The following is a 17,115-nucleotide window of genomic DNA, read 5'->3' as shown; positions in this document are numbered from 1 at the left end:
TCAAATATTCAACATCTAAAGAGGATGCCATGGTCTCCTGTTTTACTCCCAGAGTCGTCTTCTCGGAAGGGTGACATGCCCTGGGCACTGGAGCATTGCCCTGAAGCTCCCATGTTCGCTCTGAAGCCCAGGTCTGAAACCTGCTGGTAGATGTGCCACAAAGCCCCTGCTCCCACCCATCCTTCTGTGTGTGTGTGCAGTGTGTGAGCACATGCTCAGGTTCTGCTAAAGGCACTGAAATAGAACAGCATTTCAGGGCTTTGTTCCCTGTCTAGGCTGAGGTCAGTGGAACTGGTCTAAGTAGTGTTCCCTCTATCAGATGCTAAACCTGTCTCTTCCCAGATGGCTTTACCAAGAAGCTGTTAGCACAGGAATTGTTCTCCCTTCCTTCTCTTGTCTTTGCATGTAAGGAGAGTTCCTGAATGTTTCTTGCAGTTCCTCTTAAGTTTAGGGGCCATTAGAGAAAGCAAGGGCTGAACTATGGGCCAGCTTTGTACTAACTCAAATTTAGAGTGCCTTTTTAGTGTTAAGTAACTGCTTTTAAAAGTTGCAAACCAGAATTTTCCAGATACACCAATCGGCATTGAGACCACACTGTGCTCCAGTGAAATAAAGTATAAGTGAATTAGCTGAGCTGCACAGAAGCCTGCAGGATTTTGCAAAGCTGGACTGAGCAGTCTGCTCTCTGTTGGGAGCACTCCTCTGTCCATCCCTGCGTTGTGCCTTGCCCTGCACAAAGCCTGGAAATTCTTTGGACAGGGACTGTCTTTCCAGTTTGTGTCTGTGCTGTGTGGCAGCTGGTGCTTTTCTGGGGGTCTGGGTCAACACTGCTCCGAGCAGTAATAACTCTCTCTCCTGTTACTAAATTAGGACTTGAGATCATTCTTTCCAGCAAACAAGGGTTCCTAATCTTTCAGGAGATTATGTGTTAGCTGCCACGCCTCTGCACCCCCATCTGCCCTCCCAGGGAGCTGTGCCTCAGATGTTGAGGCACAGCATCCCTGCCTCCCTTAGTTCTGCTGTAGTTCCTTCTCTGTCTTTGCCCCAGATTCCTGCAGCAATTTCCTCTCCTGGAACCTTTTCACAGTGCTGCTGTTCCTGCAGCCCTTCTCACCCTCCCTGTTTCAGGTCTCCCTTTCCTCCTTTCTTGAGTTGTAGCTGTTTCTTCCCGATCCCCACTCCACCTGCAGAGCTGTGCTGTGAGGGCAATCAGCTGCTTGGCATGGCAGTGCTCAGCTGAACTTTCTGATGCTGGCGGGGAACTAGTGCAGAAGATCTTGCTGACTACTCAACAGTCTAAACTTAAAAAAATAGAGGTATTATCATGGAAAACACATATTTCTGATGGAGCTTCTGATGGAGGTTCATTAAAAACAAGCTCAGAAAATCTCACATATAAATGAAAACCACATAGTAGTTCTTGGTGATATGCTGAATGTGATTGTTTCTTATTATGCTACGGCTGCTCATTTTAGGAATAATACACAGTTATTTTCTTGGCCTTAAATGGTAGTGTGGGGATATAACAAACCTCCCAAGTAAAAACTTTAATTAAAAAGCAAGCAGTAGCATCTGCAGCATATTGCAAGATAAGTCTTCACTAACCTGAAAAACTAAGCACGATTCTAATTAAATCAGGAGAAAAAATGATGAACTAGATATACATTTTATTTAAGGATAGCAGTTATATAAGATATCAAAGATCTCATGGTTGCTATCTGATGGGAAATGTTGCTGCCAGATCTCACAGACTATTTCCAGGGAGTGAAATCCTTGTTCCACCGGTTCCAAGTACTGTTGTGATTTTGCATTCCGTGGGGTCAGGACTTTGCAGTGGCTCTCTGTTGGACATGGGAGCCCTGTTGGTGCTGTTGAAAGCTGCAGATGATGCAGCCAGGAAGCAATGTGTTCCCATGGCACAAGGAACCAACACACGGCATGTGCTGCCACTCTTCCAGTGAGGCACCAATACAAACTCCTGACTATTTATGGTTATTTAAGGTCCCAGCACACCTTTTGAAAATTAAGTCTCTTAATCCCTCTACGCTGGCCAAGATCTATTTTAAGTTATGCCACTCAGCATTTCCTGTATTGTTCCAGATGGAGATAGTGTTGGCTATTGCATCTTGTTTCAAATCGCGTGCTGGGCTCCTCTGTTTTGGAACAGCTGATATTTTCCAGAAACACCGTGCTGCACTGATGTGTGAAGTGATCTCTGTGTATCCCTCCTTGTGTCACAGGAATGGAATGAGGATGAATCAATTATGACCAAATCATGATCCCAGTGAAGTCAAAAGAAGGGTTTCTTTCCATGGGTATTATGGAGGCCAGGGCTGGCTTCTGTGTGGATGCTGTTGCTTTGAGATGCCTGCATGTAAAAACAAAGGAAAATGCAAAGCATCACCTTGTTGAAGGTGTCTGTGTAGTGAGAATTCCTTTAGTTGGAGAGGAAAATGCATTTTAACAGCTGTTTCCTCAAGAGTTTAGTTACTTGTCACAGCAGGCGTTATTGTGCTCGAGGAAATTCTGGTTTGTTGAATGCGGCTTTAAGCATGTGGTGCTGGCTGGCATCTGTGGCTTTGCATGTCCTGTGCATTCAGAAGATGCTTTGTTATGCTTCCAGGGCTGGCTCTTGCTCTTTTCCCAGAACAGCTTATGCTGTGCAATTGTATCTCAAAGCCATGTTCTTAAATCCAGCAACAGTTCAGCTTTAAATACTGGAAAAACATTGAATACTGAACAACAATAGCTGCAGGCTCTTCTCTATGACCAAGTGTTAATTATTTTGGTCAAACAAACAGGACCTAAAAAAGAGCAATTCTGGCTAGATTTCTCAGAGACTGCAAGATATTTCTTGGTTAGATCTTCTGTCCCGTGCCACTTATGATGTCACATTTAAAACTGTAAATCTATTTACAAGTTGGACAAATGATATCACTGAAAAACATTTTTGCAGGATCACCTAACTTCTTCCATGCAAATATAATAATACTACATCTCTCGTGCAAATATAGGAAAGAGTGGTCATGAACTATTTTGGGAAAAGGGTACTCACCAGATGAACATAGAGTATTCAGTCAGACACAGAGGAGCAGAAGAACAGTAATAAATATTATTAAAGGTGGGTATGGATGAAGATTAGTTTATTCCTGCAGGAAAACTATCAAATTAAACTTAGAAAAATGTCGGTACATTCACAACATAAATCATGTGCTCTTCTGCAAAGAAACAGTAAATGAGAAATAGAGGATATGTGTCATCCATACTTTGTAGTGTTGACTTCGTTTTCTCAAGTATGTAGAAAAGGTTTTGATGTGTGTATATTAATATTTCTCTGTTGGCTAAAGACTCGATCAAAACAAAACACAGCCTGAAAGGTGAAAAGCTCAACTTTTTTTTTCAGAGAATGGTGAAAAATATAGCTTTTGTGGTGACAGACAGTTTTCTTCACAAATGAAAGTTACCCCTGTCTGTCAAAAACACTCACAGCTGATGTCCTGGGCCCTGCCAGCTTCCAGTCTCTGAGCCAGGTCAGGCTTCTCTGAAGTCAAGGTATTTTCCACGATTGGAGGAGAAAAACCTTGTGTTGTGGGGCCACTTGTGTCTTTATGAACTCAAGTGAATTGTTTGGGGTAGTCACCACTACACCTCAACCACCAGGTTTTGTAAGTAGGCTTGAAATCCCACATGGCTTCATTCCCACCTGGCACTGTTGGTGCTGCTCAGTCCTTTGAGAATTCCTCCAGGCAAAGGATCCTGATACCTCAGCCCACAAGGAAATAGCTAAGCCTCTGGGCATTCCTGTAAATGAATCAGACCTCTGGTGTGCCCAGGGAAATATCTTCCCTTTCCGGTCGGGCAAGCAAGGAGCTCATTACGGGTTAAAGTCCACTGATGAGCGAGTCCCAAAAAAACACAAAGAATGAGGTATTTTGCACCAACCTGAGGTGCGAATTCCCACAAGCAGCCAAGGCAAGCACTTCTGGAAAACTAAAATGCTCTGAAATGGCTGGCCCCAGCCTCTCTATCCCTATAGTGTTTCTGTGAGAGAGACAGGGGGAAGACAGTGATGAGGGACCTGGGGTATAAATGATGATGTAGCTGGGGGATAAAGAGCTGCTTACTGACACACACAGGGCCCTGGGAGAAGGGCAGGGGGAAACAGGGTGACTTGGAGAAGGACAGGCTGAAAAAAGAAAAAAACACATTTCTCATTACAGTCTCCAGGAACATCCCACATTTCCTTCTCATTCCCTCCCCTGGCTCCCACTGCTCTGCCCTCCAGAGCAGCTGCAATGAGCCTGGGGAATCTTTTCCATCTCCCCTCCTCTTTCTGCCCCTGTGCAGCAGGACCCCCTTGCCCAGCTCACGACCCACACCAGCCACTGCTGGTGTCCTGGAGAGCCTGACACAGCCAGCACAGAGCAGTGGGCTGATTAGGAAGGCAGCCTTGAAAATGCCACTCCATGGTTGCTTGGAAATGAAATTCAACTTTAGTATTATTTTTGAGCTTAGATTTTTGAATCCAAAATTCCATGTGACGGAAGAGATGGGTATTTAAACAGATGTCTGCAATTTCTTTAAAAAATAGAGATTGAGTTACAGATGGTAGAAAGGGCCTGAGAATTAAAAACTCCCAAGCTACAAGAAAATTTACATGTGAGCAAAATGTTTTGCTGAAATGTATGGTCATACAATTCTGCATGTTTGAAAATTAAGCTTTTTTCACCAAAAATGTGAATATCTTTTCCCTTCCCTATTATCTGCTTCTCTGCTGCAGCCTTGGCTGTCACCATCATTGTGACAGCCAAGTCGCAATACGAGGGTCCTGTTTCTAACAGACAAGACATACAGTTCTTTCCTTCTCCTTTCTCTTGTATAATTTGGCCTGCCAGGACCAACAATTTTGATCTGAATTAGTTTAAAAGAAAAATAATCTTCCCTATTTGCATAATCAGTGCCTGATTGCTCTAACTTCCATTTTATAAAATGCGAATAAAAGGAATTTTATGATATAAGCCTGGAAGGAAACCAGAGTCAAAATCTGTATTTGCAGATGAAATGGAACCTTTTTTCCTTCTTTGGGGATTTAAAAAGAAAACTCCCAAAATAAATTTTGAGTGAAAAAGCTGGTAACTTCTAAAGTGCCATATGAAATGCAAAGCACTGCATATTGGAAGGGGAAAATTGAACATATTTGGTACAGTTTTGAGGAGCAAGTCAGGATCCATCTCATCATCTGGGAGACCTGTGCATGCCTGTGAGCAGCTTTATGAAGATCTTCACTCATGCATGTGTGCTCAAAAAAGCAGGATTTGTGTGCATACAAAACAAGAAAATAGACTCAAATACAAGCTGTAAGGACACTTACATGCAGCACTCCTCACCTACTCTGCAGAGTCCCAGTCTGTCCACTGCCAAACAAGTTTAGCAGAGCAGCAAGACCCACTACATACAGAAAAAAGCTGTCAGGTTGTGACCAACCTTATTTCCTTTACAATGGAGTGGACATAATCAAAGTGTCTACGTGAGTGAAACATGAAGAAGGAGAATTGGGATTATCTGTTTGTCTCACCTGCTAAGTACAAAGAAATAGGTCTGGTAAGGGAACAAGGTTTGATTCAAGTGTGGGACCACCTCTACAAATGTTCAGGATCAGTGTGCACTCCCAGATGTGTCCCAAACTGGATTTCTAGCAGACCAAAGTACAAAGGATGCCTAGAGGATCTGTCCTATTGTGTATTAATGCTGACAGATGCTCTCTGACTATGCCAGTGGTCAGCATCTTACGCTCCATCTTACAATTTTGTAGCCTTCAACACCTTGCTGGGTACTCACATTCAGGCTGGAGTCCTGTGGTGGCTGTAGGGCATTGTTCTGGTTTTGCTGGCTTTCTTTATGTGTCCATGCCTTGTGTCTCTATGATCTTATTTGAAATTATTTTTGGTTGGCTGCATTTGTCTTTATTGAGAGGGCAACATATACCACAGTGTGACAACAACAGCTCTTCCATTTACATAAACATCTGCTTTGATCTGGTACTTGCATATTTCACAGGACAACTCTTTAAAAAGAGAGGTAGAAACCGGGCATGAACCTTCTATGACTCCAGTTAGACAGGTGCTTCCTGGCACTAAGTAATTATAAGAATAAACTGCGAAGGATAATAAGAGAATGTGCAACCTATTTTAAAGTAGATTGACAAATTGCTTTTAAATTACTTTCTCCCTTTTTTTTTGCTTTTAAAGACAGAAATGAATCCTATTATTTTGGCTTATTTCTGAAGGAGACTGGAGAGGAAAACTGTTTTTTTCTTCGAAATCAGATGTCTCGCTGGAGGACTTGCTGAAGGTCTCACGTTTATTGTGAGCTCTGACATTTTAATTGAAAGGACAAGAGTGTTCATTATTTTAAGCAAATAGATCTTTTGTCCTAATTATTTATTAGATATCAGATTAAGTAGGTTTTAAAAACAAATACTGTAAATCAGAGTGTTTTCAACAAAATTACTTTAAATCCTTTCTTTTCTCTGTTTCTCACCTTTAACATTTTATATCCAGTGATATTATAATTACATTAGTTCTCCATTTGTCAAGAGATTTTAAAAACTAATTCTCTGTTTCAAATGTAAAAATCAAGAGTTCCCCCAAGCTTATTTTGGTTAAACTCCTGGATAACATTTAAAGCTAGAAAATGGTTGGTTATTCGTCGAAGGGGTAAAAAAAAAGGGAAATGGCACAGTTCTGTTGGAGTAAAAAAAATGCAGATTTCAGCAGTCTACTTGGAAAAAAGAGAAAATCACAGTACTGAATATTTTATTTAATACTATCTGCCGTGGGAAATAGGGAGAAAACTACCTTGAAGTATAATAGTTTAAAAAGACTGAACAGCAGGTTTTCTGCAATAAAATTATATCTAAAATAAAATAGAGTGGCAGAAGACAACAATAGTGAAAGCCAAACAAAAGGAGAGAACAGAAACACTGAGAGAGAGGAAGAGCCCAGTGAGCTCTTTGCTTTTCAGAATGCTGGGTACATACTCCCGATTGTTAGATCAGCTTGCTGAAAAGGATATTCACCCTGTATCTAGGAATCAAAAAATTCTATCTTTAGGAGGCCTGTGGGAATAGGAGAAATTTCTCATCTAAAGAAGTTAGATCCATTTACAGAATGTGGATATTTTTATTGCTCAGCTTGAATCCTACCAAGGGATCCTGTGCCTTCAGTATTTTGAGTGTTCCTAAGCATGCCCCGGCAATAAGGGCACACTTGCGAATACTAAATGAGGACTGAATTACCATCCTGCACACATCCTGCGTCTGAGCCAGCTCGGAAATGAAAGATCATGTCACATATGAAGCTTGAGAACTGATTAATTTTGATAGCATATTTATAGTTCTCATTTCCAGAGAACTGAAAATACCTTAAACAACTGGAATGCTAAATTATACAAAAATAATGTAAATCAATGGGAACTATACACAAATTAGGACACAGTGATAGTGGAGAGGTTCAAGATGGAACTGTCTGTAGAGAAATTGCTTAATTCAACATTGATAGTGTTAAATGGTTTGCATGAGATCTGGGCCTCACTCAAATCCATGGGACTTTTACCATTGACTTAAAGTGAGGACAGGGCTTCATCCTGTTTTTGGCAGAGAAAGGAGGACCACAACAGTGTGCCACACTTCAGAAAGAGGAGTATCTCATCCATTTGGAAGAATAGTGGGAATTTCAGATGAAGGGAATGCACTTACAGAAACCCAAATATGAGCAGAAAACTGGGTTAACTTGCTGTCTGCCAGGGAAAATATCTCAGGGTGCTGGAGAAATGGGACTAAAACCCTGTCTCTCCCAGAAGACAGTTCTGCAAAGAGCATGAATGAAGTGGGAAGACCTTATGAACAAAAGCAATATACAAAATTTTGTATCATGTGAATTTCACAGCCAATTATGCTTCCATAAACTTAAGCTTTATTTTTATAACTGGGGCTGAAAACACAGTCTTGAATGCAAGATTGGAAAAGATTAAAAAATTAGAAAATGCTAAGGCAAGTGCAGTTCCAATTTCCAATTCTCATCTAATCCTGACACACATAGTGAGTGCATTACCCCATTTTGATCCAATTCCATTAGATGCTTGTTAGTCACATGCAGCACTGGTTCATAAAACACAGCTCTTGGATACTCACCAAAACGAGCTAATTAATCAGACAGGACCAAGACAATTTCTCTCTGATGAATGGAGTATGTAATTTAACAAAATGAGGTAAATGGTGTAAAAACAGTGTTATAAAATGCTCAGATTCATGGTGAGAGTTTTTTCCACATGATTTCTAGGCTGCTGTTTTTCCCCTCAGAGATTATTACCCCTCATTGTTTCCCCTAGAGGAGAGGAATGGTCACATCAAAGCAATATTCAAGGATGCAGGGCATCATGAAGACGAAAGGATTGTCACTTTTGCCGTGGCTATCTCAGAGGAAATGGAGCCTCACCTTCAGCTGGCAGAACAGGACATAGGAACTTTTGACATCAGTGATTAGGTAAAGGAGTTAAGTCTCCTTCAACATCCACAGTAACCATCGGAGCGTGGTAAAGAGAGCAGATACACGGGAGAGGTGTCATCCCATAGCCTCGTGAAAATGTCTGTGTAATTCACCCTGCTCCTTTTCCCCCCCAATGACATAGACTTTATTTGAGTGTATGGGATTGAAATTCTATTTTGGTGTTCCAGACATAAGGAAATAGTTGTCTGTCAGAAAGGGAGACAGTTCCATTGTCCATAGCTGGAAGGTGTTTGGTTGCTGGCGAAGTTTTCCTTTGAGGATTCCCATGAGGTCCCGAGGTAATAGTGGGGACACCCCCAGTCATTACACACAAAGTTAAAGCAAGCAAACATAAAGCCTTTCCCACAACTTCTAAACTTTCTTGGAAAAAAAGGATAAATCAACATGAGATTAAAAAAAAAAAAAGGATGAAAATAATCACTCTTGATGGCAGAGTATTAATTATAACTTTGTGTGGGTGAAGTTAAAAGCCCGTCTTACGTGTGAATTGGGTGTCTTTTCTCCACGAGTGACTGAGTGTGTCTGTGTACACAGTCCTATGAACACCCGGACGAGCAGGTCCAGGGCGCTGCTATGGATTTGTGTCCTGTGATTGCCGGTCAGATGCCAGTGTCACCCTCGTGGCTGGGTAACCATGACACGGCTCTTCCACACTAATCCAATTTTTCCTTCCCTGGTTAGGAATCGTCCCTCTTTTTATTTTCACGAAACCTACATAATTTTGGGACCCTATGTGGCACAGATTTGCAGCGGGGCTGAGAAGGGCCAAAGGAGATTCAGTCTTCCCGACGGGATTCACACTTCTGGGCAGAGCAGCCGGGTGCTGGGTGGGTGCGGCCCCTGACCTGGGCTGCGGGGCTGGGTCTGCCAGGGCCAGTGGCCAAACAGGGCTGATACGGCCCCGTGGCTCGCAGGCTCCGCACTCCCGGCGGGAACGCGGATTCGGAGCGTGAAAAGACGCGGGGAGGGCGTGACAGTGGGAGGGAGAGAATCGCCCGCTCGTGTTTCACCGGGCATCCCTCGGCGCGGCATCGCCCCTCCAGTCGGAAGCGCATTCCCGGGATCCGCGCCGCGGAGCGGGGGCTGCCGGCGGGGCGCTCCCGGTGCGGGACAGCCGGTCCCGGACAGCCGGTCCCCGGGGTGGCCTCACCCCTCTCGCCGTTCAGGCTCCCCGGCCGCGGGCGGGGCCGCGTGGGGACACCCCCCACAACTTCACCCGAAGTTTTCTTGCCGCCTCGTCTCCGTTCCGCAGGTCGCCGGCCCCCGGCGAGGGCACCGCGGGGAAGAGATCCCGCAGCCTCCCGCCGCGGCTCCTCGCTGCCCGCCGGGGCACAACCCGCCCACCGCCGGCGGCCCGGGCCCGGGGCGGGGAGCGGAGGGGCCCCGGGGCGCGCCCACCGCCCCGCCCCGCCCGCCGCCCCCGCGCTGCCGCCTGGCAGGGCGGCGGGTGCCGCGGGAGCTGCTCGGTGCCGCCGCCGCCCGGGAGGGAGGTTATGTAAGGGGGGAGGGAGGCGGCGGGAGGAGGAGCAGGACGGCTCTCGCCGCCGTGCAGCCGCCGTGCAGCCGCAGCCAGCCGGGGCCGGGGCGGCCGCATGTGCGAAGTGGGGACGCGGCCGCCGCTGGCCGCCGAGCGCGGGGAGCCGCCCGGGGGTGCCGCCGCCGCCGCCGCCGAAAGGTGCCGAGACATGGGGTGAGTCCGCCGGGCCCCGGCCCCGCGTGGGCACCGCGTCCCGCCCCGGCCCCGCGTGGGCACCGCCGCCGCCGCCCCGGCCCCGCGCCCCGACCCCGCGTGGGCGCCGCCTCCGCCCCGGCCCCGCCGCAGGTGCGGAGCGGGGAGAGCGCGGCCGCCCCGAGAGCGCTCCCCAGAACCGGCGTTTTATAACGTAATTAATCATTGACGCCCGCTCGGGAGCGGGCACGCCGCGGAAGAAGAGCACCGGCGGCAAAATCCCCGCTGGAATGAGCGGGGAGGAGCTCGGGATGTGGCTGAGCGGGGCCGGTGCGGGGCCGGGGGTCCGGTCCCTGGCCGGTCAGCTGCGGGATGTGCAGCGAGTTCATTGTCAGACGTTCCACGCGCTGGTTCAGCGAGAGCTCTGGCTGCTGGAGGCACACGGTGAACTTGCCTGAATTGTGCCGGGTGGTCCCTAATTTGTGTAAATATTTCCCCCTTTAATTTTTTTTTTTTTTTTTTTTTTTTTTTTAACATGCCAGAAGTCTATGACCACATGTGATGGCCTCTTGGAGAATTCAGCTTGGTCTTTCCAAAAATTAGTCCTGCATTTTTGCTATCCTCTAACTTACATGAGGGGACAAAGGCCAAATGCTGGCATTAGGGCAATTTGTGAACTAAATATCAGGAAACAGGTTAAGGTTGTGCCTTTGGCTTGAACTATATATAGGTTTGAGATCCTCTCGACCAGAATGTCTTGGGGGATTCCAAACCCACACATTTAATTTACTTTATTTTTATCCTATTATGTTCTCTTACACTTTTTCCTTGCCTCTCCTCACCCCCCTGTGGCAAGGAATCGTTCTCTAGTTTCTGAGCTTCCTCTTGCTGCTTTCAAATGTCCAAATTCCCACTACAGATTTGTTGAGTGTTGTCAAAGTGATATAATTCGAGAGTATATGGATAAATAATGAATTAAAATGACATGCATGTGTCTGAATTTGATACCCGGGAGTACTAAAGAGAAGTACAGGGGCAGAGGGAGAAATAGGATCTAAGTGAGTATCTCCACACGTTTCTCTTCAGGATTACAAAGGGCTCATCTGCTTCTTAATTATGCAAAGTTTCACTGAAAAATAAAAGAGAAACTGTCCTTAGGGCTGGAGAAAGGAGTATCAAAACCTGTCTGGAGCAGCACTGCCCCGCAGAGTCCAGGATGGTCAGAAACATCCATCCACGGGAAACTTGGCTCTGTCACTCTACCTGGATGTCTCTAAAGGCAAATATTTTTGTTGTTGTCATTTTTAACCGTTTCCACACTGGTAGATCAGTTTAGCTGTGGCTTGGAGAGAATTGAGTGGAAGATCACAGTGGTCTCCCATCCTTTCTGTCAGTCAGCTGTAGTTCTGGGCTCGGTGTGGTCCTGCTCTGCCTCCAGAGCTGTTCAAGCTGCGAAGGACTTGAAGGCTTTTGAGGGCTCTGTTGTGCTCCTGTCTGTGCTCCTACAGGCACTGTCAGGTCATGCAGACTTACAGGGAGCAGGCGCATTCACTAGTTTAGTTCAATACCCTGATTTAATGTGTTTCTCAGTTATTTCAGTCTTACACTGGTGCACGTGAGATCAAGCTCCCAGTGTCAGTCATTGCCCGGGTTTCAGCGTGGGTTGTACCAACTCCTGCACTCTGCACAGAGTTCAGACAAGGTGTTTGGTGAATATGCATTTTTCCAGTGTCTCGCTTCATTATCTTGCCATTCACCTTTCTGATCCAGAGAACTTGGAAGTACAATTACTGCAGTTGTGGTTTAGCACACATGACACAGGAGCAACCTCCCAGTTTTCTTCCGGTTTCATCTGTGCTGCAAATCCTTCACCTCTGCATGCTCTAGCTTTTCCTTCTGTGGAACGGGAACCTCTATACTCACATGTCTTTGTGAAACAAGTTGTTGTCAGAACACAGAGATCAGTCATTCTTACTTGGGCGAATATATTTTGGCCCAGGCATTTGAGTAGGATTTGCTTCCTGGGCACATTTTGGTGTCACGTATGGGGCATGTACTCATAGAAATTGTGACAATGACTTGATTCTTGGCTCTTAAAATGTTTTTTCTTTTACTCTCCTTTTTTCTTTTTCCTGGGGGGTGACCATTGCTAATGATTCATTTAAATGCTGCCTATGGATTTGGCAGTGACTGATGGTGCTATGAAACCTGATACAGCTACTTGAGCTCAGCAAAGCAAAGCTATTTAAATTGCTTATTAGCTTTGAGCTGAGCTATTTAAACTGTTGGTTTAGTTCAATTTACTAGGCAGAGAGGTAGTGTCAAGTTTTACAAAAGCAATTTACATGTTTTTTTTAAAAAAACTAATGCCTGTAATACAGGGAATATGAAAACAACTCTGTAAAAAAGTGACTTGGAAAAAATATCTGATCCAGTGTCCATAAAAGTCAATGTGAAAGTTGCTGCTGACTGAAAACCACTGTATTTTGGTCAAGACACTGTTAAGAATCTCGCTGGACAAATGTCTGCTTTAAAGGGAATGAATCTTTTCCCAGATCACCTCTTTCTTCTACCCAGCATATCTGATAGCTGCTGTTACCTCAATCTCTCAGAGCTTAAACTTCAGCTATTTGAAAACCACAATGTAACACATTTCCAGCTGTAGAAATCTGTGTCTGAAAATACCACCTGCTTTGTCTCTTGCTGTTGCAAGCCAAGGGCTGACACAATCAAGGAAGTGTCTCTGATGTTAGTGGGCGGTACCTACTCATCTAATAGCCGTGGTCTGATTCACTGTGACCTCGGTTTAATCAGTCTAAGTTAAATTTACAGTTATAAAGATGCTTGAGGTTTAGATATTAGCTGATTTAAGAAGGTGTTGGATAGCTGTTTCATCTGTGCTTAAATTCTTTTATTATTTTCATTTCTTTAGTATCTTTGTATTTCCTTATCTATCCATTACCAATAATTTCTGTTGTGAGGTGTGTGACAAGTATCTGGTTTAGATTAGACCTGTAAATCTCTTCACTGCTGCTGAAGCTGTTATTTATATTATCTGTTGGATTAACACTCAACCGATTTAAATACCCTCTAGCATTTAAATTGCATTTTAATTCTGTTTTATAAATCGTATCAAAATGACAATCAGGCCTTTGTTAGAAATTATTGCAGAAAGCTGCACAACCATGTAGAAATGTGTGCTGTACAGGTTAGTGGTGAACTAGCTCACAGCACACCTTTCTTTTGCCAACATGAGATGTCTTCTCTTTGCTGCTTCCTCAGGGGCTAGTGGGGTAATTTAGTCCCCTCCAGTTGGGATCTGTCCATACCTCTCCAGGTGAGCTTTGAGCCAAGCACCAGAAAGTTTGGAAAAGGCGAGTTTCCGAGCCTGGATCAGGCAGTGAAGTAACCTCATCTTAGGGAGATTGATCTCTTGTACAAAACTCTGTTCTCCCTGTGATACAAGGGGAAAGGTGCAGTTGGGGCTGTATTACTGAGGGCAGCCATATGCAGTGTTTTTATTATGCACTGACATTTGAAAGATCGGGAAAGTGCCTTGCTCTCCTCCCCGCTGCTGTCAGCAGTACTAATATCCATCAGCCAACACGTGGCTTTATTTGGGGGAGTAAAAGGCAAAAACTAATGTGAGGGCGAGGAAAGGAGGAGATAAACAAAGCAGAAGATGTGATGAAGCTCGTGTTAGAGGAAGACAGTAATTTTGGAGGGGGTTCACTTTCTGGTACCAGCAGTACTTCAGAAACCATGGTGATAAGCTTTGCCTGGAATAGTGTTGTTGCAGAGGAAATTCACCTTGGCTTTCATCCAGCTCCTGCTGAAATCCACGGGAGTCTCACACCAGCTCCCTCCAAAGTTTGGCCAGGCCATCTGTCTGGGAGGGAAGGGGGGACCCTGGGAGTGGCAGGCAGAGAATGGCACCTGGCTGTCACTGCAGTCTGCGGTCCCTCAAAGCAGGGCTGGGATGAGAGGATGCCTGAAGACAGCTGAGTTGGTACTGTGAGCTCAGGGACTCCTTTTTTCAGATTTTAAGGTCAGCAGCTTCAGTTCGGTCCCCAGCATAGCTCAGGGGAGCAGATTATACCCAGCTGGTGGTGGTTTTGGTGTTCAAGGAAAGGGACTGAGATCTGATAGATGCTGAGGCTGTTCATCTCATGGTTTTTGAAGCAGCTGGCTGGGGGTGCTTGACTCTTCACAGCCTTTATTCCTGACATAGCTATTTCCATTTTGCAGGGTAGATATAAATGGGTGTTGTTGTGACTTAGAGAATTCTGTCTCTGTACAGATACAGGTATCTGTACAAAAGCCAGTGGAAAAGTCAGGTCCATCCAGAGAACTTTGTGTTCAGGAGCAGTATTTGGGTTCACCGAAATGATGGGGAAGCTTCACTGACCTCAATAGTAAGTAGTCTCTTGCAAATGTTGAACTCAATTTATGTAAAGTTAGAGAGGCAGGGAGCTTGGTGGGGTGGGTGAAAAAGAGGGAAGAAAAGACCAGACAGCAAGATCCTCGTAATGATTTGTGTGTGCTTAGAGTTTTGGTGTGGTTGTATTCAGGTGAGTGAACAAACCTGTAACAGTGTTTTGTCCAAGTGACTTCGCCTCTCACAACTAGTGAGGAGTTCACAGCACTGCAGACAGATGCACACAGCTGAATTTATAGGGTCTGCTATAGATCACCAAATTATGAGGAGAAATCTGCCAGTACCACAACTAGTTTGAGTGCTCTGCTGCAAGTTTCTCGGACATTTGCTCATGTAGACTATGCTGTGGAAAGAGTGAACAGAAAGACGACTTAATGCCAAGAGTCATCACAGTCAAGTTGCTTTCAGCTGCTAACCTAATTAATTACCACTGTTAATTTGATTATCACTTGAGAAAAATCTTATAAATAAAATATTCTCCACAAAGTTGGGATGTCCCTGAAGCCCTTCTTTCCATTTGAAAAGAGAATGGTGAGTAGGTCTCCTGATAACAAAGGCATAATTTGAAATGTTAAAAAGAATTATTTGATGTTCAGTTCCTTTAAACTGAAACTTTTTAAACTGTCCAAGATCTGATAAAATGTCTCAAACTGTTCAAACATATTCCCAGGATGACTGAAATGGGCAAAGAAGGACAGTGAGTTTGCTGAGAACCCAGGAGCAAGGGCATCGGCCTGGTTTTGCATCTAGATTTTCTACAGTGCTGTGTATTCATTTTATTCATTCATTTGGCTCTGTTATTGCAGTGCCTAAGATAAATAGCCTCACCCATGAACATACACTTAGGGACTCGTAAGCATTTTGAATCAGCTGTTGGTTTTCCTGTTGACTTTGTGATAGGGTGTGTGCAGAGTGGGAAGGTCCTCATTCCTCAAGGTTGCTACATGGTCAAATCTCTGTCTGCTTTCACCTTGAATGCTCTCCATTGCCTTTTGCACTCTCTGCACTGTAAATACAGTGTGAGTTGTTTATCCTGTGATTTGGTCATGGTTCTTTAGGATGTAAATGTGCTCAAAGGAATGTATTTCAACTATGTTTCTGTGATAATTCAGCTGTACCCTGTAAATAGCTGATGATCCAGTTCTTAAATCTCAGAATGTGATAAGGGCACTGCCTTCAAACGAAGACAGGAAGTGTTTAAACTTGAGCCTTAAAGAAGCCCTTTTAATGGGAAGAGCAATTAGGCAGGGAATAGACAATTAGCATCTGGGAAGGTTGCTGCTGCGCCGCAGCCACGCACCACCCAGCACAGGTTAGGGATGGCGTGAGTAGGACTTGTGTAATACACCCTCATGCAAAATGTACAAGATGAGATTGGATGATGCAGTTGATCTTTGATTGTATTTTTGGTGACACATCCTAGCTGCTCTCTGCCTGTTTGTAAGAGAAGTCTGCCCGCTGCTGCCGGCTCGGATGCTCTGTGCTGAGCTCATGTGTGACACGAGGAGCTGGCTGCTTACTCCTCATTGACGTAGCAACTATTAGAGGCTGCTGGACCCTCTGCATCACTTGGAATGGCTTCGTAATGGTAATTTTGCCACTGGGGTCAGGATTAAAATGAAGATAATATTTTAAATAATTGATGCTCGAGGCGTTTTAGGATTTGTTTAAAAAAAAAATGGATGTTGCTGGCTGACATCAGCAAGCGGGACAGCCTGCTTAATGACTCATAGGGGAGCAGGAGCTCTGCTGTGTAGGTGTTCTAGGATTTGTGGGCTCCATGTATGAAGGCTAGCAAGAGCTGTAGCTGCAAAACAACAGTGGCTTTATCATGGAGCAAGAGCGTGCAGATTTGAGACAGGGGAACGAGGGAAAAGAGGGTGATGGAGGTGTGAGCAGCAGCGAGTGCTGCTTACTGTGCAAACCTGTTCCCTTCAGTGGCACCGCATCCTCCTTTCCCGCCTCCTCCGTGCACTGATCTGATTTTATTTATTTGACGTGGTTTATGAAAATGCAAGATTGTAAGAATTCCTGAAGGGACAAACTGTTTCCTTTCCATCTGGAAGTTTCACTGCAGCCTACAGGATTTAGAAACTCGAACCCTTCTGAGATTCAAAAAGAAAATTTCTGTAGAAGTTGCACTTTTCTGCTTGCTCATCAAGAGGCCTGGGAGAGCCCTCCAGAGCTGCCAGTGTTGTTCCCCATTAGCATTTTCTTTATAATAATAATAATAATCCTGCAACTGCAGTCTTATCAGGCAACGTTTAGTACCTCAGTGCAGCAAGACAGCAAAGGCCTCTGTGGAATACATTTAAAAATATGTAGCCAGCTTGTAAAATATTTTTTCCTAAAGCTGCTTCTGCCTGTACTGAGGATCCTTCCTTGTGGAACTGTGAAATGGTGCTGTATGACTGAATAAATACTTGTTGTTTGCTTAACGC

At 44.8% G+C, this 17,115-nt stretch overlaps 1 protein-coding gene across 3 annotated transcripts in view; it reads left to right on the top strand.

Annotated features, from left to right (window-relative positions):
- The first annotated feature begins 10,037 nt into the window (after positions 1–10,037).
- Positions 10,038–17,115, top strand: part of HOMER2 (homer scaffold protein 2) — a 60,620-nt gene continuing 53,542 nt past the window's right edge. For 2 of the 3 annotated variants that reach the window (XM_082290779.1, XM_082290778.1), the window contains exon 1: positions 10,039–10,257. In XM_082290779.1, the coding sequence (XP_082146905.1) occupies positions 10,160–10,257 (98 nt within the window). In that variant the 5' untranslated portion in view covers positions 10,039–10,159. Of the gene's footprint in view, positions 10,258–17,115 lie in introns of all 3 variants that reach the window. The other variant, XM_082290777.1, reaches the window with a different exon arrangement.

This window comes from Coloeus monedula, assembly GCF_965178545.1.
Source record: "Coloeus monedula genome assembly, chromosome: 14".
NCBI classification, from domain to species: domain Eukaryota; kingdom Metazoa; phylum Chordata; class Aves; order Passeriformes; family Corvidae; genus Coloeus; species Coloeus monedula.
Note: the sequence above shows the minus strand (reverse complement) of the source record. Positions and strands in the feature narration are given on the sequence as shown.